Source organism: Abramis brama (assembly GCF_963993115.1).
Source record: "Abramis brama genome assembly, chromosome: 14".
NCBI classification, from domain to species: domain Eukaryota; kingdom Metazoa; phylum Chordata; class Actinopteri; order Cypriniformes; family Leuciscidae; genus Abramis; species Abramis brama.
Genome location: NC_139976.1, coordinates 16,130,459 through 16,153,278, shown reverse-complemented (window position 1 = coordinate 16,153,278; position 22,820 = coordinate 16,130,459). Strand labels below are relative to the sequence as shown.

The window sequence follows — 22,820 nt, the reverse complement described above, 5'->3', positions numbered from 1 at the left end:
TTAGTCAGTCGAGAGTGTGTGAATGAAGAATCGGAGTTAGAGAATTGTGAATGTGGGTGGTTGTTATTGTTTAAAGTTTTCTCCTTGTCCTTTTTCTCGCTCCTTCTCTTTCTCTTGACTTTGTTTGCCCCCAAGCAGTTTGAAGGTGGTCCTCATTTCTGTGTGGCACTTGGTGCTCTTTAATGCAGCGATTTGGTTCGCTCGGTTGGTTTTTAAAGTGTATTTCCTTTCATGTTATCTGGCCACCATTACTGAAAGTGCTTCATTAGCTTTATTCACTCTGACATGCAAGCTGTTGGACAGGGATTTGATACAGGAACAACTGGAAATGGTATAAGCTTATTGTATTTTTCTTTATATACAGCAATATGAGATCTAAAACCCATCAAAACAGTTGAAAATGTTCCTTTATAAAAATATTTTACCAATTGGGGGGGGGGGGTATTATTTGCAGGAAAATTATATATATATATATATATATATATATATATATATATATTTGTATATAGTAGTAATAAATAAATATAGGAATATATTTATATAAATTCCATAATTATTAAAAGAATATTCTGTTTTTAATTATAAATATTGTTGTTTGCTAGAGACACCAAAATGTAGTTATCTTCTTCCCAATTTTAATTTCTGATTAATAACTATTTATTTATGATATTTAAATATCAAAATTCAAATTTTAAAATTACCGCTAAAACAGAGATGTGTGCTTTGTGATGTGTGCATTAGAATGCCTGTGTCTTTTATATATTATGCACATGCATTTATAGATCATATCACCTTTGCATCAAGCTAGTTTTTCAGAATAGACATTTTAGGAGAAAAAAATCATCCCAAAAAGCGTTAAAAAGCTTGTGAATAAATATTTAAGTGTGTTGTCCTGTTGAAGTACGATGGTAGACTGTAGTCAACAGTAACAGGGGAGCAATTCAAACACATACTGTGAGGAAATGTCTATTCAGTCGAACACAAGAACATGTGATTTGAATTATCCAGTAAAACAAGAACTCCAATGATTAAATTAGATGTCCTTATATAAGAAAGGACACCATAATGTCTTCCTAAATCAGTCATGCTTGGGCAGTCAGTTTAACTATGACGCATGAAAAATGTTCATAAACTTTTTTACTTTTTACTACTTTTTTCTAATAGCCTAATTGTTAGGGCTGGACTGTATATCGACTTATGTAAGATATATTGATATATTTTTAAATGAGATATGAGACGTTTATATCGATAAACATTGATGTTGTGGAGGACACAGGGTGCTTATGAGGTTGCGTGCTTCCTAAACTTGTAGCTTAAATCGGCTACCCTCCTGTCAGATGCATGTAGCCTACTGTTTAATGCATTTGAGGCACGCTTTCCTCAGTTCATAACATATATATTATGGTTGTATGCTTATCTAAATGTTAGAAAGTCACATGAGTATTTCCATTTTGCATAAAGGCTCATTCTGACAGTAAGCGAGTCTCTGTTAAACTTCTCAGACTTCACTGATGGAGTGCCGACATATGCATGTATACGTCAAACAGATGGAGTGCAAAATAATTGGAGCACAATAATTGTTTCTGAAATATACATTTTGCTAAATGATTTGTTGTTGGATGTTAAATGCAGGTTTAAAATTCTATATTTAACACAATCGCTTTTATTAGAGCACTAACAGTAAAGGGACAATTGTAATGGGGTATTGTAAAACGTCTCAGTTACTAATGTAACCCTCGTTTCCTTTCAGTCGCTCACGTTTGACGTAACGTCAACGCAACGACGTAATTGGGATCCCCACTGAAAGGGAACTAAACATTTAACCCATTTTGTAGAAAATACAGATATACTGTAAACAGAGATAAAGTATTTGGTCCATATTGTCCAACTATTGTCTTGTGTACTATCCTTTTAAAGACAAGAACATTTCAAATATTTAATAGAAGAAAAAAAACCTGCAAATTTGATTTGTGCGTACTTGAAGGAGGGACTTTAAAGGGTAATACCTGCATTCAAATGAACTATAGCCAACCTAAAAAATATCCAGATGTTCGTGCAGCGGCAGTCTTGATGGCTGGAATCTAGACCAGCAGTCATACAGTGACACGCTCAATTCACTATACACAATTCATTTCATAGCACACACTAATCAGTGAGCTCTATTCTCTGTTTTACGTCAAGAAACTGTCCCTACAGCAGCCGAGCGCCTTATGTAAACCTTCAGCTATGTGTTTGTATGGGCCCGAGCCCATTGTAATGCTGTTTTATAGACCTCTGATTTTCCAGGGCTGCAATTCACATTTGATAGCCTTTGATATTCCTCAGGTGCCGAGCCAACAGATACCTATAATTCACCGCTTTTACGAGATGCCAGCCAGCAATGCTGACGGCCCATCTTTACAGTGTCAATAGGAGAACATCAACAAACTTGTGCTCTTATTTTGCTTATTGAATATCTGATTGTATTTTTATTTTTTTTCAGCGATGGAGGAGTTGTTGGCAGAGTTGCGGGTCTTTCTGGAGTTGTTAGACAGAGAGTATTTAACTGCTGGAGTGAGAGAGAAGAAACAGCAAATATTAAACATCCTACACAGAGTTCTAGCCACTAGAGGTAAGCACAAATCCACTTTAGCTGCTTATTTCACCTTTGACTTCAGATGAACTCTTCACACCGCACCATGTTGCTTCATCATCATGACTCATGTCTACTTAATATCTGCATCAATTTGTTTTTCTCTCAGAGCCTTCATGTAAGACAGAGATACACACCTCTCTCCCGGCCCCTCCTCAGATGCCCCTACCAGAGATTCCTCATCCCTGGATGGTAAGATGTGCATATTATTACAATTAATATAGCAACTATTATATTCTTTACTGTCACTTTTGATCTATTTAATGCACCCTTGCTGAATAAATGATGTACATTAAAACTATGGTATTATTCACAATGTGATTAATTTATTTTTGCCACCAAAGTTGTCATAGTCCTTATTCGGTAACTTTTTACAATAAGATTTCATTAGTTAACAGTAGTTAATGCATTAGCTAACTCGAACGGACAATGAGCAATATATTTTTCAAAGCATTTATTAATCTTTGTTAATGCTATTAAAAATATTATTATTGTTAATTGTTTTGTTCATGTTAGTTGCACAATGCATTAACTAATGTTCACAAATGTATTAATAAATATTGAAATTAACATTTACTAAGATAAACTAATAAATGCTGTAAAAGTATTGTTCATTGTTAGTTCATGTTAATTAATGTTAATAAATGAAACATTACTGTAGAGTGTTACCATTTGTTCAATATGCTGCCCAGCTCTATTAAACAAAAAGTAAACAGGGAAAACTTTGGTTTTTACAGTGAGTTTAGGGTTTTTCTAAGTTTGTTTTAGCATTCCAGAAACAAAAATAGCATTGTCCTATATTTGGAAGTGATGTCGTCTGAACCCTGACTGCCACTGGCTGGTGGTTTGATGGTCTCTTTTTGTGAAGTGCTCAGTGTTTTTTATGAGCTCTGTAAAACAGCAGCAGGAAGTGTTCACATCACTTCGCTTTCTGTCACATGACCTCATAGTTACCAACACACGGCCCTGATGTGGTCTCATCCGTCACACATGAAACAGATTACGCCTGCGCGCATGTATTTGCTGGCGTGTGTGACACTAAGAATAACAATCGTCTTTGTTGGAGGGCAGCAGCAGATGCTTGTGATAAATAGCAGGTGTTCATGGGTCGCTGTTGGTCATTCTCAAACGCACACATCCCAGCACCTTGTTTTTCAGTTCACCCTTTACACACTCAGCACTTTACAGTATAATTAGAAACATCCTTTCCTACCTCAGCCATCCGTGCATAACCCCGGTGTGTGTGAGGGGCCGACTGTTCCCGTTCCCGGGAGGTGTGAGCGGGCAGGGGATTGTGGGACTGTAGACTGAGATGAGGGAAGAGAAATATCCATTTACTACAGTCCAAGCTCGGACCTCTGCCTGTGCAAAACCTGCCCGAGGAAAGGCAGAACACGAAAGTTGCCCATCGTTTTTTTCTTTTCCATTGCGCTGTTTAGTTTTTCTTATTCCTGCTCTCCATCAACCACACCCTCTGCTCCATCCTCTTCATTCCATTTCTCTCTCTCTCTCCAGCTATGTGATGATTTAGTATTGCGTCAGTGAGCGAGGTTTATAAACTGACTCCTTGTCATATTCCTGCCAGACCTAATTCTGCACTTTCAGTGTGTGTGTGTATGTGTGTTTGACTAAAGCCTTCTATGGCCCAAGTGGTCAAAACCACATCGGGAAAAAACTTAGGAATTGAAGGAAAGGGACTGAAGCTGGGCATGTGGGTGGTGAGATAGGGCCGTGGACAGGACAGCAGACGCCACAGTACGCAAGGGGGAGAATCTTGTCTGGAGACTTTCTGTGCGTGTGTGTGTTTGTGTTGAATTGAACTCTGTGGCTTTGGGTTTCTAAATGTTTGGCAGCAAATTTACTGCAAAACTTCCCTGTACATGTACTATAATGAACCGAGGGGAGGAATTTCTGACTTTGTTCATGAATAGTGCTTGCTAAATACCAGTTTAGTTCTTTCAACCAATAGTTATGCTTACGTGCACATGCATGCACAGTTTCAATAGCCCTTTTTGGAGTGACAGCAATACTTGTGAATGAAAATTGCGTAACTTTAGCCTACTTTAAAAAAAAAAAAAAATCCAAAACCCACTATACAGAAACATTATACAAACATGCCAGATTTTAAATGTAAAAGCTTCTTCACCCAAAATGCTATACCAGTGACTGTTCATGTCAAGATTCCATCATAGAATCCGACACTTTTGGAAAAATAATTTTTCTTTTAGGGCCCACAGTGGCAAACGTTGTAGTTAGCAAAATCCAGTTAATTTTTTTTTCCCAGTTCAAGTTTTATTTTAATTGTATGGCTAGTTTCATCAGTAATTATCAATACTGTGACATATATCATTCATACGTAGGTGGTTTAATTAAATTAAAATTAAGTTAATTATTTTAAAATTAAATTGTCATTGTGTCATTTTTCCATTTTGTATATCTAATTTCCATTGTTTTAAATTAAATTTGTGCATTTAATGAATAGACTAATATGTAGAATATGTTCTTACATCGGGCTTGTTTATCAGAACTGGCAAGATTATTTAGCCACACTACTTGTTTTAATGAAGATGATTGTGTTGAGCATCTCCAACTTACTTTTAGTTTTATTTGCGTTAGTTTGCACTGCGGCTTGCTGAAGAGATACTCAGTTGCAACAGCGCTGTCATATCTGGCTATTAGATATCATAGCCTATAACACACTCTCACATGTTTATTGTTTTTACAATTTTAAGGAGGAGTAAAATTACATAATACATAAAGTATGTGGTTTCAACAACCAGATGCATTTAGACTAGTCCAGTTTCAGCTGGAATGCGTCTCAGACCACCTCCTGAAGTGGTTTGAGTGATCGGAAAAAGCATTTCGAAAGCATTTTGGAGGGCATTTACACCTGATCTTTTCACGATGGGATAGCAATCCGATCAGAGAAAACGCATGAAGTAACCAGTTGTAAACAGGCCCATCAGCAGTGCAGTACACTTATAGTTAGAGAAGTTGTTGTCTAGGTGGCAATTGGTTGGTCTAATAAGTTTAAAAAAATAGCATACAGCATTCTTTTTGGTGGCTCAATCAAATCTCTTTGTATTTTACATCTCTAGACTTCTTCTAGTACGAGTGTTGAGTGCTGTTTCTGTTCAGGGCACATTCATCCCTTTAAAATGAGGTAGACAGAATGCATTTAAATGGAACAGAACGCAGAGGTCTTGAGGTGTGTTTTTTGACACGCCATCTTAAAAAAACTTTATGCTGAGAAGCTGAAAATACAAAGAGACATGATGATGCAACCCTCCCACCCTATCATGCACAGTGAGTTCAAAGACAACACTGCCATATATCATTAAACATTAGATTCTGTCATGGACTAGGTAAGTCCATGGTACACTTTCTTCAGTCATCGACTTACAGTACATCCTGCCATTCGTAGCTGTGCAGAGAGAGTATGTGTAAGAGAATATGGGGAAACCATAACAGACTCCGCTGGGACAATGATGACTTCCATCTGTGTTGATGTTGGCTTCTGCTCCTCCCCACCAGCATCCCCCCAGCCTCCAAATCTGCACCCCAACAATGTCACACTAATGAACACAGACACAGACAAACTCATTATCTGTCTGCACTTTGTAACCCAAAGGGGAGTCTGTTATTAAAGAACCTTCCCTTAATTTTAGGCCATTTTTATCTTCCTGTTTTATCTTCCCTCTATCTCTTGTTCTCACAGTGAATCTCCCAAAGTTAATGACAATAGTCCATCATAGCAGGAGAATCAGGTACTTTTGAATTGATGTTTTCTCTTTCTAGGCCCACAATGTAAACGATGGACATCCTAAGATTCAGTTGTGCTAAAGCGAAGGGCTCTACTGTACCCCCCCACCACCACCACCTCCCTTTTAAGGAGGGTTAACCGCAGTCTGGAATGCAATGACCTAATCCCTCATTGTGTCATGGACAAAAGGAGGAAAATGAATTATGATTCATGCACTACAATGCATTTTGTTCGTTGCCATGGAAATACCAATACAGATGGTGATTTTTACCCTTCCGAACATCTTTTATAGGTTATAGCAAGTGACAGTTTATATAGTCATTTCATTCGGGAAAATGAGCTTTCAGTTATTCAGCTGCTTTTTGTATGGGACTGCTGGAAAGTTTCTTTGAAGAACCAGTCGAGAATGAAAAGATTCTCCAAAACACATGGAAAACCATTTGAAGGGACACAAACCTCCCAACTCCACTGTGTGAATGTGTGTGTAAGTGAGATTGAGTTGTTGTGCATGAGTACTGCTCAAGTGTGTGCATGAATACACTGCATATCAAGGCGGCCAAAAGAGGAAATATGAAGGTTAAAATATTATTATTGATTGAGTGCATTTCCCTGGCTAACCTGCACTGCAGTCCCAATACAATAGACCCAGACTGGCCCAGACGTCTGTTACTACTCAGACTTATCACAGACCGCACAATAACACTATACACTATGTTGTGAGGTGAAATGGTCTGGAAAGGGAGTGTGAAGTTTGGAGCTCTTTCTTGAAATGTAGGTCAAGTATGTATCTTTATACATAAGCACAGACTTATTGATGGACTAGATGTTGCATGAATGGGTGGAAGTGCACTTTTTTCTTCTTCTTCTAGGTGCAGATATGCTTCATACAGATTTCCAGCTCAGACGAGAGGTGGAACTATGCCTAAAAATACTTGGGCGGCTTTGGTACGGAACGCTGCTTCAGCAAGGCTCTTCATACTGCAGTTTTTGCCTGGAATTCTGTCCTCCCTCCGGGCTTAGATGCCCCGATGAACCGAAACCATAACAGGCAGTAACACAGCCGTCTTCTTTGTTTAGTTGAGCAGTTTATGGCTTGATGGGACGGAAGGAACTGATAAATAGCACTTCTGTATTTGGGAAACTTTTAGACTGGAAATGACAACCATAAAAGAAAAAAAACGCTCTTTGCCCTTTTGGTTTTCCATATTTCATTGAATTCCCCCCACTTTTCTACAATGTACAGTACTGTTCAAAGGTTTGAGGTCAGTAAGATTTTTAAAATGTTTTTGTAAGAATTCTCTTATGCTCACCAAGGCTGCATTTATGTAAAAAAGTATAAAAAAAATGTTTTTTTCTTTTTAATATATTTTAAAATATAATTTATTTCTGTTATGGCAAAACTAGATTTTCAGCATCATTACTGCAGTCTTCAGTGTCAAAATCATTCTAATATTATTATTTGTTGCTTAAGAAACATATCTTATTATTAAAGTTGTGCTGCTTAATATTTTTACATCACAATATTTGTGTCACCGTGTGACACCATGATACGTTTTTTTAGTATTCTTTGATGAATAGAAAGTTCAAAACAAATACAAAGTTCTTTAATAAAACTCAAGATGGCACAGGCTTATAGGTCCTTAACTCAACGTGCTTGCAATCACATCTTTCTTTATAGGGTGCAGCTGATTGGTTCCTGCTGTATCAGTAGCCAATTAAAAACATGCTCAACTTTAAAAAAAAATACTTGGTTAGCATCTGCCTTAGTAGTGCAGCATGCTTTCAGAAACCCTCCACCTTCCCCTGCTCCACCTGTATAGATCTGGGGTCTCATTTATAAAACTGTGCGTAGGATCCTTACTAAAAGTGTACGTACGCCCGAAAGCCAAAAATGGCGTACGCCAAAAAATATTCAGACTTATAAAACCGTTCGTACACCAGAACCTGCGCAGAATTCACTTTATAAATCCCAGTCAGCGGAAGATTGTGCGCACATGCGTCTCCTCCCCGAAATAACCATATATGGAGCTTGCAACGCCTCGTTTTACTATGCAGATACTACGCAGGTGCGCAAATTTTCCCGTCAAGTTTGTTTTTATAAATCACAACTTATGCGTCGGAAGTGGCGTACGCCTCTTTCAGGGCCTGTTTTGTGCGTACGCAACGGTTATAAATGAGGCCCCTGGTACCGATAATTCATATATGTTATATTGTACAGCAGCAGCATGTCCTACTTGCTCACAGCAGTGTGTCGTGTATGTATTGGCAGTAGCAAGTCCCGTACTTGATCTGCAGCAGCAGCGATAACAGCAGCAGCATAGCCAAATCAATAGACCAAATCAACACTGTCATATGCCAAACACTTAAAGAGTTATAATAACAAAACACTATTTATTTGAGATAATCTTTTGGAACATTATAAATGTCTTTCACTTTTGATCAATTTAATGCTTGCTTAATAAAAGTATTAATTTCATTAAAAAAACATATTGACTCTAAACTTTTGAATGGTACTGTAAAATACAGGATGTTTCTGTAGCATTATTAAAAGTAGGTCAGGGAAAACACAGGAACAATCAGAGCAGAAGAGCAGAAGAAGAAAGGAGCAGCTAGGTCTTGTTTTGGACATGGATTTCTGCAGATGTACATTTACAGACAGTATGTACACTATTAACCACCCACACAGATGATGACCTTATGGGGATTTTACATGTTCTGGTCTTCATTATATTTAAAGCCAAGTTGTAATGACTAGCACTGAGATAAAGTATCCTCCTCTACCTCAGACGTCAAACACACCCTTCTCAAATGTGCCAGGAGGTCACACTAAAACATTACAGTTTCTATTGTAGTTTTGTTTACACATGTGAACGAAAACGCTAAGGAGCCAGAGTAAATACTGAGTTCATCCCAACACACAATCAATTTGACAGTTTTTTGTTATATACTGTAATATACTTAAGGGAGAAATTAGCAAATTTAGGCCATGCTGAAAAATGCCTTTCTGGCTGACATAAATTGCCTAAAAAGCATTAACCTGTGCTGTTTATTGGGAATATCTGAACGTAGAAGGTCTTGCAGGTCTTCCTAAAAGGAAATTGGAGTAAAACACTCAGCAGCACCAATGAAAGCTTGAGAAAACATCTTTTGTACTGTTCTTTCCCGTCTGTTTTAACTTTCCTCATACAGTATGTTTCCATGAGCAGTCCTTTTGCAGTGTTTGTAATGTAAATAGTTGTTCATGTTCTGTGTTACTATTCTACTATATTGAGGTTACCATGGTGATAAAGTGTGCCAGGTGGCAACTGTGAACATTGGTCCTTTGGTCTCTTAAAATGCGTTGTAATTCCCCCCACCTGAAAAGCACTGGAAAATAGCAGTGCTTTCTGTTAACCGAAATGAAAGAAAAAGAAATAAAGACAGACTCTCCATGGGTTACAGGGGGAAAAAAGGAAAATTAAAAGCGTTTATATGAGTTTGTCATCAACCATAATTGTTTGCATGCAGCCTGGGAAATGAGGGAGGCTCTGGAGGGCCTGTGTCGTAATGACAACACCAGGTTGTCACATGTGCTGCCAACTGGGCCCGACCAACCAAGGCCCAAATCAGACAGTCTTAAACACATTGTAACTCACACATGCACGCTCATTTGCGCTTATATACACACAATCTCCTTTTCTCTTTTTCTTTCTTTTAAACAATCCCTCTCACTCACTAATGAGGTTCTATAGTGTGCTCATTGGTTATAGACACCAGGGGCCTAGTGTAGAAAACTTAACATAGATTTCATCCTAAAAGTATGTGTATGCACAACAGTTGTCAGAATTTTAATCCCCTGCATACACAGAAACTCTTTATTCATTGTGTCACTTTAATAAGAATTAAAATACATATGCAAACAATTTTTGTATTTAATTTTTTTCATAGTAAAATAAGGTAGGGTAGGCGATTTTCGGATCCTACCCTCCCTTTAGAGCATCTCCAAAGCCACACCTCCTTCAAACCCCTTGAACCTGTACAGCAGGGAGCAAACAAACGTGTCACGAGAGACGGCGTTAAACTACCTTATGTCTCAAAGCACATAACATTACAATAATAATGAACAAAAAACAACTTAAAGAGCACCGACCTGTACCACCTGATGCAGATTCATTTTGACGTTGATAGTGTTTCCATTGAAATGCATAAATTCTAGTCAAGAACCGCTCTAAGTATGATGTCACGGGTTTCCATCTCTTCCAAATTACAGTAGTTATGATGTGAACGCAGCATAAGCTCGTTGTTTTGGTTCAGGAGGAACTGTAAAAGACGGCTGGTGTTTCGGTTGCGGTGCTCGGTGACTGACGTCTCTCTAACTCAAGCATGAAACGCGCTGATGACATGTGACGTCTGTGCGAGCAGGGTGCATGGAGGTATGAAAATACATATGTTGACAGGCACCTGCCATTGTATCATTGCATTTGGACCGTATGTAATGATAGAACAAACATTATATGGCCCTACTCCTTCCACAGATGATTTACATATAAATACATTTAGACCACTTAACTTAGCTATGAAGATGTGAAGAGTTTCAACCAGCATAACAAAAAAAAAATTCTGGATCAAATCACCTACCCTGCCTTTAATTATATTTATAATTATTTATATTTGTAAGATTTTTCGTACAAATCTGCCATCTTGGGTGGATTTTTTCACTGACCTCATTGCAGTGCATTATGCAATTTTCCCTAGCAATTTGGCCAAAAGAAAGTATCTTAGAGGGCAGGATAATTATGCCACCTACCATTTCGTACTGTCTTGGCATCAGGAGCTTGTCTGTGATGATGTAAAATGCTGCCTGCGTAGGCAGCACACTAGATTTGGAACATACTAACTGAGTGATAGGCTGTTAGGTAACACTTTACAATAAGGTCTCTTTGGTAACATTAGTCATTACAGTATTTATCAATCTTCGTTAATGTTAGTTAATAAAAATCCAGCTGTTCATTGTTTGTTCATGTTCATTCACAGTGCATAACAAATACAACATTTGATTGTAATAATGTATTAGTAAATGTTGAAATTAACATTATCTAAGATTAATAAATTATGTAGAAGTATTGTTCATTCTTAGTTCATGTTAACTAAAGTAGTTAACTAATGTTAATTAATGAAACCTTATTGTAAAGTGTTACCGGTGTACCTCTATATACTGTACTACAGCTGTTTTTGTTTAAACACAGACAGAGAAATTTGGCTGAATGGCTTACATTTAGTAAGGTGCCCACACTTCTGTTGGTGCGCCTCCCTGAACTCTTTTCCAGAACTTGCTGGGCAGCCTTATGATTTACATCTTTCTGATCTGTAGCTTACTCTGCTTTCTATTTTGCAGCTAGTTTCCTATTTTTGGTTTGTTTGTGTTGTTTGTGTTTCAAAAATTAGCTTCAAACATTTTCTTTCTTCTACTTATCATGACCAGCTGCCCTTAAAGTCTCTCTTTTTTTCTCTCTGACAGTTTTGTTTGTAAACATTCCCTTTTTCCTCTTGGCAAAGATTGAAACCGTAGGCCTTTGATTGGTTTATGTTGGCCCCACTATGATGTCAGAGATCTTAGTGCAGTATGAACAGTTGAACTTGGATGAGATGGATGATGCCTCAGAAGTTTTGATATTATTAGCTTGGATTCATTGGAACCAGTGAAGCTGATTTTTTTTGTCTTTACATTTCTAAAAAAAACACTGTAATCCAGGAGGCTGAATGATTGAGCTGACCACTTTCTCTGTCTTTCTTTCTCTTTCCCTCTGTCCCAAAGCCTCCAGACAATGGGCCTCCTCCTTTGCCGAGCTCCTCTCTTCCTGAAGGTTATTATGAGGAAGCTGTTCCGCTAGGCCCTGGCAAAGCACCAGAGTACATCACCTCTAGTAAGGACAGTTACACTATAAAGATCACTTTAAAGTTTTAGAACTATGACAGTACTATAGCTGCATCTTTGACCTAAAAAAGACCAGAATATTTTCGAAATTTCAATAACGTCTAATCTGAGTCCCAACTATTCTCAGATTATGACTCGGACGCCATGAGCAGTTCATATGAGTCATATGATGAGGAGGAGGAGGATGGGAAGGGGCAGAAGATGCGTCACCAGTGGCCATCTGAGGAGGCCTCCATGGACCTGGTGAAAGATGCGCGGATCTGTGCGTTCCTGTTGCGAAAGAAACGTTTTGGACAGTGGACCAAACTGCTCTGTGTCATAAAGGACAACAAACTGTTGGTAAGCACACACACTCACAGATATGAACACTCAGGGGAGTGGGGTACGATGTGCCACTTGTTTTTACATTTCTTTAACCCAGAAAAACTCCTAATTATATATCAACCAATTTTATCGTTGATTATATCGACTATTATATCGACTATTTTACTAATGCACAATCCTATTCTAGTCTTATATTGTAATACCCATTATTAACATTTTCATAAACCAATATTTGGAGGAAAAGCTTACCTTCATTTGATATGTTGATGTGGCTTACCTCAAAGCGTCTGGCACACTTTACCCCACAGTTACTAGGAAAAATACTTAATTTATTAATTAATAAATTAATGTTAATTAAATGAATGTTTAGCCAAACAATTTTTATACATTGGTAATTCTATTTTTAATCCTGAAAAGGTTTGCTTTTCCATAAAATTAATTTTACATGTCATGTAAAACGACACATTGAAAAGGGTGCCTAAATATATGTTCACATGACAAAAACTGAGTTTGCTTGATTATAGAGGTGACATAGTTTACCCGCTTTCCCATGTCCTCTATTTCTCAGCGATTCTGTTTAGTTTGACTCCGCTTATGTTGTAATGCGTAAACAAAATGATTTCAGAGGAAAATGTTTATAACTAAATAGCTTCTCTAATATGTCTCTCTTTCTCTCAGTGCTACAAGTCCTCTAAAGACCAGACTCCACAGATGGAGCTCGTCCTGTCTGGCTGCAGTATCACACACATTCCCAAAGACGGCAAGAAAAAGAAGCATGAACTGAAGATCGTCCATCAGGGAGCTGATGCTCTGGTGCTTGCTGTACAGAGCAAAGAACAGGCCGAAGAGTGGCTAAAGGTAACCGGAGCGTAGTGTTATGTGATTGGACCTGGAGTAGCTTATTAGAAAACAGCTGTCGACCAGCAAATTTTTCTGGCGAACTGCATGAGTATGCTTGCCTTTTCAGCATAGATGTTAAACAAACAAGAAGTAGCAATCCTCAGGTCCAGCTGTTCAGTGTTTATGTTCAGTTGGGTGTGTGGGGTTAAAAACAGGTTGCTTTCTGCATACTAAATACAGTGCTATGCATAATATTACTACTTTGTTCTCGGCCGGCACATCAATACGTTTTGATATTTTATGTCCTTTCTACTTCTCATATAAGCCTAACCTCTAAAAAATGTTTCTTGGTGAAAGTTCAAAGGATTTTAACCTTAACAGCTCTGAAGATTGCACTTGTTGATAACTTTGATAGTCTGTTGTATATCTATTTAAGGCTGTTTTCTTCCACATCTGTTTTTCACAAACATTAAGAAAAGTGCTAGTGAAAGTCTCTGGGCTTTATAACCTGAAAGCAACTTATGCTGCACAAAGATCATCAAAACCAGCTGCAGTCAACAGTCGATTGATGGTAATAGCAGTTCTCTCATCGCTGTCCATCACTCTTCTGGTGGCTCTGTTTATAAAGACATCACTTGTTGCAACCATCCCATTTATAAAGACACAAAAAAGAGATTTTCTGAATCCGTTACCATGTTTCCATGTGGTAACGAGCTTCTGTTTATTGATTTGCGGGCAGGAAGGCACATGCAGTGAGCTGTTCAGCACCGTTCAAGTGGGCGTGAACGTCAGACTGTGCAAATATACAGCACAGGAAAGCAACAACAGCCGTAATTGCTGTTTAGGAAGGGGGCATAGCTCAGCACTGTTTGGTCAGGTGTCGTGTGTACTAAAAACATACTGGAGTAATTGATTTCTGCTTGGGATAAACCGAAACCACCCTAGCTCGGAGGGCTTTAGTATTGTATTTCATTCAGACACACACTGTACACCCAACAACTCAAGGGTGCGTAGGTACTCATTCCTAATATGAAAAAGCACATTCCCACTAATTTCTAGATCATTAATAACCCGGTAAATTATTTATTCCACTGAAACTCTTTTGAATATTCCACTATTTTAAATTTCTCCTAATTCTTCTAATGACTCCCATATAAAACCATTTATTTCTACTTTTAAAATATGAGTACGATTGAAGTGGAGCAAAAGATAATGACTTAACTGACCACACTGTGCATGGCAGAACACAGAAGTGGTGGAGAGTTTGTGGCATCTGTTTGATTAGGAGAAAAGAAAGTTGATCGGCCATTGCAGGGTTCCCATGGGAAATAGAGTAGAATTACAATTTGCTTGGCCTGGAAAAATCATAAAATTTTTAAAAGTCTTGGGAAAGTGATAAAATATTTCACTAGTATAGTTTATGTTTTTTTTTCTAGCTCTAATTGCTAATATATAATATAGCAAATAGAGAATTGCTCTTTCTGAGTGCATTTGCTTAATTTTTTTTAATAAGTTCTTGTTGATGTCATTTTTTTCTTAACATTAAATCATTAATTTAATTCAATTAAAATGTATTTGTATTGCGCTTTTCACAATAAATATAGATTCAAAGCAGCTTTACAGAAAATGCATGCGTCTCCATTACAAATTTGAGTGATCTGTTATCAGAGGTGACTGTGTCCAAGACAAGTTATGTATTTCAGAAATGTACATATACACAAATCACACAGTTAACTAATAATGTATTAATTTAAGGCAGAAACAATGAGCTCATTGAAGTAATGAATACATGTATGTTAACAAATTCAGATATATAGAAAATGTAGCATTGGTGCATGTTGATTCAGAGCTTGCTTCTTCATCTGAAGTCCTCGCAGGAGTTAGCACAGTCTCTTCACTGGTGTTGAGGCATCTGAAGTCTTCATAAGAGGCTGGATCCAAACTGTAGCTGACATAGTCTCTAGCTACCTCAAGATGGGCATCCCGAGATAAAAAAGATAATTGAGGCCTAATCATAAAACTCTTGTCGAAGGTTGTACATTTACAATTGTATTGCTGATGCCTTTGATTTTCTCAGTGAAGAAATTCATGAAGTCATTTCTACTGTTCCACTGTAATGGAATATTTTGGTGATGTCTGTTTATTTGTTAATCTAGCCACTGTACTAAACAAAAACCTTGGATTGTTTTTGTTATTTTCTATTAGTTTGCGGAGATGCTCGGCCCTGGCTGCTTTTAGAGCCTTTTTATAATGGGAATTGCTGTCTTTTCACGTTTGCGCTCTAGATTACAAGAGATTACAAGAGATACAAGAGATTACATTCTCTCTTGATAGCATGGGTAGTAGTGTTATACCATGGTACAGTACTTTTTTCTCTAACCTTTTTTAATCTGATCGGTGCAACAGTTTCTAATATACTAGAGAAAATGGTGCCTACTGTATACTGCTAGTCATTTCCTCAAGTTCATTTGTGTGTTTGAGTACACTGAGCAGCTAAGACTGATCAGGCAAGTTATTTGTGAATCTGTCTATAGTGTTTGGGAGAATTGTTCTACCTGGTCGATAACATGGCTCGACATTGCAACTATCAGCGGTACGCAGTATGCAAGTTACAGCACGATCACTTTGCAGTAGAATATCAGTAGGACTGCTTCCATGCAATTTGATTAAAACGATGAGTGGGTCTAGTGACATTTTGCTTAAATCTGCAAACGCAGCCCCTAACTCATCATTTGTATTATCTACGTGAATGTTAAAATCACCAACAATCAACGCTTTATCGACGTTGACCAATAGGTCTGAGAGAAAATCTGCAAACTCTTTTAGGAAATCAACATTAGACACTAGGCATTAGGTCATTAACACAATAAATTGTTTATTTCACTGAATCTCTGAATATTCACAAGATGAGGTTGTTTCAAATCGTGGCTGAGTTTTGCTCTGGCTCCGTTGTAACCAGTTTTTAAAAGTGGAAATAAATGGTTTTATATGGAAGCCATTAGATGCAGTATTAGAAATAGTGGAATATAAGGTGATAAGGAAACTTTTTTTTTAGCCTTTAATGGAATACTTCATGTCTTCAAACAAAATCGAAGATCATTATAGAAGCCCAAAGGCGTCTGTGGTCAGTTAATGCTTTATCCAGTTTGCTAATGATCTATTTATGGAAAATCTTAGCTTGTTGTTTTCCATGATTCATTTTTAATTCTCTTTTAGTGTTATATCTTTCCTCTGCCCTGTTTTCCTCTTTGTTTCTCTCTCTTCCAGTCTTTATTCAACAAGTTCTCTATTTGATGTAGCTCCTCTGTTCTGATCCTTTGGACAGGCCTGGGGAAATTCCACCTCCTGTCTTTCTTCTTTCCTTCGTTCTTCTTTCTTCTCTCTTTTTTGTCATCTGACTCTCTACTGCCCTGGGCTAGAATGGTAAGAAATGGAGTGTATTTGTTCTCCTGTTAGTTTTTGTGTTATGTATAAATGAACGTGACCACTGTATGATGTTGACCATTTTATTCCTCGTCACTTCCTGCTTTCTGTTGGGTGTCATTTTACTAGCTACTGAGGTGTGTGTTTGTGTGCTAATTGTTATGAAGTTGTTAATTTCTGCCCTTAATTAATGCTTGTCATTAGAGGTCAACCGATGGTGGATTTTACCGATAACGATAACTAGGTTCTTGGACCACGATAACCTATAACCGATTAATCAATTTTAAAATGGATACTGAATGAAAACAAACATAACACATAAAATAGTGCTGAACTTCAATAAAAAAAAGAAAACAGTACCCAACCATGAAAATGTACAATACTTTTTTAAATATAAATATTAATATATGTGACCCTGGATCACAAAACCAGTCTTATGTTGCACGGGTATATTTGTGGCAATAGCCAACAAAACATTGTATGGGTCAAAATTATAGATTTTTCTTTTATGCCAAAAATCATTAGGATATTAAGTAAAGATCATGTTCCATGAAGATATTTTGTAAATTTCCCACCTTAAATATATAAAACATTTATTTTTGTGAATGGATGCAGCACTATCGCCAATAGAAATGGACAACTTTAAAGACGATTTTCTCAATATTTCGATTTTTCTGTACCCTCACATTCCAGATTTTCAAATAGTTGTATTTCGGCCAAATATTGTCCTATCCTAACAAACCATACATCAATGGAAAGATTATGTATTCAGCTTTCAGATGATGAATAAATCTCAATTTAAAAAAAATTACCCATAAGACCAGGGTCCAGGGTCACATATTAAGTATAACTTGATCATAGTGCATTAACTAAAGTTAAGAAATACAACTCTGAAATGTAAAAATGTATTGGTAAATGTTAAAATAACCAAAGAAGAATACTTTAATTAACCTTGATTATTGTTACAAATGGACTCTCATTCTAAAGTGTTACCATTTCATATAAATCTAAACAGTCATGGTTAAAGAAAGCTATCGTTAAATATCTACACGAAGGCCGTAGCATTGAAATTAGTATGTATACTCTCTTACTTTATTTGCTTGAATAGCTAATCAAAATAACAAAATATGCATTACAGTGACAATAAAAAAAGAACTGAAATTGGATGCGTTTCTGATTTGTTAATATGTTTCTCCCGGCTGCATGAACATATCATTAAAAGCGACCAGCTGGATATAAACTAATGCAAATATGGTAACAATCGTGACATTAAACATTTGGGTTGCACTTGCATGTGTTTTTTTTACATTGTTTTAACCGCTTGAGGTACTAATGTCAGAGTCCTAATGTTAGAGACGGCAAACATACTGCAGCAACTAGTCAACAATTGAATAACCCTATAATGATTTGAAAACATGCAGTGTAGTGTACTGTATACATACCGTTTTCTAAATCCGCATCTGAAATGTCTCACGTGTCAAAACAAACTCCACGAGGCATCAGTAATAGTTTTTAATTTCGCCTCTAGAGACCGCTCTCGTACTGTATAATGACAGCAGACCCTTTTCAGCCAGTCCAGCAACAGACGGAAAAACTTGGTATGGATTTTTGCCAATCAAGCAATCGGTTATCGGTGCCGATTAATCGGCCGACCTCTACTTGGCATTGGCTTTGCTTCTCATCACTATCTAATGTGGCAATTTCGCATTACGACTCAATTGTTTGACCTTTGACTTTGACTTTGTTTGTTGGATTGTATGCAGTAGTTCTCCTTAACTCTTCATATGAAAATATAAATGCTCATGAGGGCACATTAGCACAGCAAAAAAAATTATCCCAGAGCGTATCCCAGAAACCCACATCTTTGCAGTTAAAGCCAAAGAGTGAGGCCACAGCCTGCAATTTTCCCGTGAGCCCAATTATGTAAGCCGGTTGCCAAACCCCAACGTGCTGCGTCAAGTTACGATGCTCAGAGGAGCTCAGGATATTTGGTTATATTTTGGTCTTTGGCATGGGGGCAGGTTGGGAAGAGGGTGTGAGGGTGTGTAAAGGTGAGCGCCTCTCTTTGTGATACTCTCTTTATCCACTTAGTTCACTCGACACCACTGGTTATGGGGTTTTTGGATGTAACCCCCAGGTAATGTGAGGTCACGCTCTTATGTGGCGGCGAAGAGTCTGTGCAGTCTGGAGATCTCTGGATATCTCATTCACACAGAGCCACTGCACAGCGCATAGACAGCCACGAGAGCAATGACGCATGTAACAGCCTTCCAGCTGCTCTTCCAACTGCATGTGACGCGCAGAATCCATTTGAGTGCATGTGCATGGCAGAACGTGGAGGTGGTGGAGAGTTTGTGGCATCTGTTTGACTGGGAGCAAAGAACGTTTTTGATAGACTACTCTAAGGTTCCCATGGGAAATTTGCAATTTTCAAGGCCTGGAAAAATCATGAAAAATAATAATAAAATCTTACGTCTTGTAAAAGTTGTAAAAACTGCTCTAGTTTAATTTATTTTTTTATTTTTTAAATACTTTTCGTCCTCTAATTAATAATAAAACTTCTTTTTTTTTCCAATAATTCTTGGGAAATTTCTCTAGTTAATGTAATTTGTTTTCTATAGTTTTTAAGTTGTAACTATTAATATAGAATATATCAGCTAAATTGATCTTTGTGAGTGCAATCTTTAAAAACTATATATTTTATTTGTATCTTTATCCCAGAAAATTCATTGGTAAAAAAGTGTGGGAACCCTGCTAAACATAAAAATATAATTTATCGTTTGATGTGTGTGATTGTTCTTAATATGATTTTCTTTGAGAAAGTGATCACATGAGAAGATTTCTGCACAGTGTATTTCTTTATTTACTATACAACGAGCATCCTCAGTCATTTAAATATGGAGCATTGAGGAATATTACATTTCTGCCTGTTGTTTTGCACTTTAACTTTTTGTTCTGTGGTCTCTTTAAGGTGATGAAAGAAGTCTGCTCCAATGGAAATGGAGTGGTGGACTGTGACGGTGCTGGCTCTGGTTCCCCTGTTCACAAAGCAGAGTTGGAAAAGGTGTGGATTCATAATTATATTTATGTAAACTACATTTGTGTGATTTACTATGCCTGCAGCGTACATGCAGGTCTACCTACATGCAGGTATGTGAGACTGTGTGTTGGTTTGCATGCTTGCCAGCCTCACCACACCTCAGTACCCAGCACAGGCGCCTCTTCTCTGTTTTCCTGTACAGTGGCTCTGCTGCCAGGGAATGGAGGGCTATAAAAGCTTCATATGCATACCTAATTCCATCTTGCCACGGATGTGTGCTGCTGGCAAGGTTAAATAGGTGTGGGAGGAAATGTGATCTTATCATTTTTTTAAGAACACATTCTTCAGTATGCAGTATGCTGTGACATTATTTGTGCAGCGTGGGCATGTTGCACTTGTTTATGTGAGTGTGTCTTGTTTTTAAGACAGATCTAAGGGGGTTTAATGTCAAACCTCTTAAACTGGCACAGCATGCATGAGCCCAGTCTAATTATTCACACTTAATGCTAAACAGATGCTCTTTGAGTTGTGTTTGGGTAGACTCTAGAGGTTTAATTGTATGGGCTTTAGAATTCCATACACTTTGTTTGTGTGTATTCAATGTGTATGTCTATAAACAAATTATCATTGGATTTAAAATGGAATGCTTTGTTGTTTGTGCTGTTCGGTATCCATTCTCCTGATAAAGTGTGTGCTTTCTCTGTAACTGCGAATGTATCCTTAACTTTACTCTTGTTTTGCAGAAGCTGTCCTGCGATCGACCCAGTTCAGATGGAGAGCCCTGCCATGAAAATGGCATCTCAGATGGCAAAGATCTAGGTGAGTCTTCATGTTAAGTCCTTTTGTTAGGGCCATATCATTGGAGTTTCTCTATATAAACGGAGAGTATCTTGTGTCATACACTTTAAAAAGTGGTTCAGAGCTATTTCTACCTGATCTATTTTCTCTATCAACTCAATCAAACAATCATGATGTACTGAAAATAATAATAATAATAAAAAAAATTCAGCATTGATTTGTCAATAATTTGTCATTACATCATTTTAAAAGAACATCAATAAAACTGTATTCATTAGTGTTTTGATTCATGAAGTGAACTCTTAAGTTTGACATTTTGTGGTTAAGAAAAAAACGAACATAGCAAGCAAAAAAAAACAAAAAAAAACACATAAATATAATCCTATAAAGTGGATGTTTATTTGACTTGACTATTGTTTGAGCAATGCCAAAGTCAAGGCAAGGAGACCCTTCTTAAATAATCTAATAGGATTATTTATCTAGTAAACACCATGCAGTCTCGATCTGGGATTGAACTTTTCAGGACATCTGTTTCAGGTCTTTCTTCTTGTTGATGAGGAATTGCCTAATTTCAGAGGATTCCAAGACTTTTGCATCTGCAAACCCATATGATTGATAGTTCAGCATCACAGCCACAAGCCGCAGTAACTGCTGTGCTGTTTTCACATGAGTTATGGCAGCCAACCTCTGATAAACCTACAGATAAAGTAACTCCTATAATAATTCCTGTAAAAGCGTGAGTGGGGTTATCTAAAGGATCACAGGTACATAAATTAAGTTAAAACTTTTTTACAACAAAAAATGTAGGGTAGCATTTTTTGGCAGCAGAAACACAAACCAGCTCTATCTGATCTTTTCTGTCTCTGTTTGAAAGCACCTAAGATATTCTCAAATTACACCAGCAGCCAACTGCTGCACCTCTTTGATGAAAGATGGAAGAAAATGTTAAAGAGCCAGGCAGATTCTAGCTGTCTAGCTGGTTCTAGCTGTCGTAATTGCTGAGACACTATGAAATCATATTAGAATTTTCCCTCACGATAAAATGAAGAACTATGTATAGGTCCTTTAAGGGCCAATGGTTTTTGCATCTGCGGCTCTGGGTTTTACCTCATGCCCGAGGCTGCGGCACAGAGACAGAGAAACTTTAGAGGACTCTGGGTTCAGATGGGCTGAGCATTAATTAAAGGAGCCGCCAACTAAGATGCAATCTTCTGCAGTGGAGTTTGGACCAAATCAGACCTTTCGAAGAGCAAAAGTTTCACTGTCTCTTTATATATGTTCTATGTCCTTGTTTGCTGATTTTCTTGTAAAGACCTTCTGGAGAATGAGAAAAGCCTGTAATTTGCTGTGCTGTACACGTCTTACACATGTTAAGTGTCTTTTCACTCTCAGTGCTCAAGGTTGTTTTTCTAGATTTTTTTCTTTCTTACAATAACCACAGACCACACTCCTCAGAAAAAAGCATCTGAACAACTTGGAGAAGAATGGAATCGGTTTCACGCATTGTTTAGGATTTAGATTATTCTGTAGACATGTGTCCAGTCACTGTCAGTTCAACCCCTTTCTCTCTGGCCTAAATTACTAACATTTTAAAGTGACCAGATTGTCATTTGTCATTTTCTATAATTCAGTCTTTTTCCCACCAAATCCTTCTCACAAACAAAATGTTTTCCAAACCAATCTCTTGTTATAGTTGCAACACCAATGGGTTTCTAGATATCTAGCATATCTGTATAATATATTACATTATAAAATCCCATACATATATTTCAGTCTCTGACACTAATTTGCCTTTTTTTGCAGCCAAAGGCAAGAAGAACTCTAAATCAGATCAGAAAGGCACCGTGGGACGTGTGACTGGAAAGAAAATCACTAAAATCATAAGCCTGGGCAAGAAGAAACCATCTACAGATGAACAGACCTCATCAGCGGAGGAGGATGTCCCAACATGTGGTGAGCGGTTGCAGTACCATTTTGATATACACTACTATTCAAAAGTTTGTAGGTTGGTAGCATTTTTTCATGTTTTTGAAATGAGAATCTTATGCTCACAAAGGCTGCATAAAAAATACAGTAAATTCAGTAA

The 22,820-nt window shown here is 37.4% G+C and overlaps 1 protein-coding gene across 4 annotated transcripts in view; it reads left to right on the top strand.

Annotated features, from left to right (window-relative positions):
• The window catches only part of afap1 (actin filament associated protein 1), a 53,865-nt gene that overhangs the window by 20,159 nt on the left and 10,886 nt on the right, over positions 1–22,820 (top strand). For all 4 annotated transcript variants that reach the window (XM_084134514.1, XM_084134512.1, XM_084134513.1 and 1 more), the window contains exons 2-9: positions 2,483–2,611; positions 2,742–2,824; positions 12,190–12,298; positions 12,437–12,648; positions 13,312–13,491; positions 19,868–19,960; positions 20,680–20,755; positions 22,538–22,687. In XM_084134514.1, the coding sequence (XP_083990640.1) occupies positions 2,483–2,611; positions 2,742–2,824; positions 12,190–12,298; positions 12,437–12,648; positions 13,312–13,491; positions 19,868–19,960; positions 20,680–20,755; positions 22,538–22,687 (1,032 nt within the window). The remainder of the gene's footprint in view (positions 1–2,482; positions 2,612–2,741; positions 2,825–12,189; positions 12,299–12,436; positions 12,649–13,311; positions 13,492–19,867; positions 19,961–20,679; positions 20,756–22,537; positions 22,688–22,820) is intronic.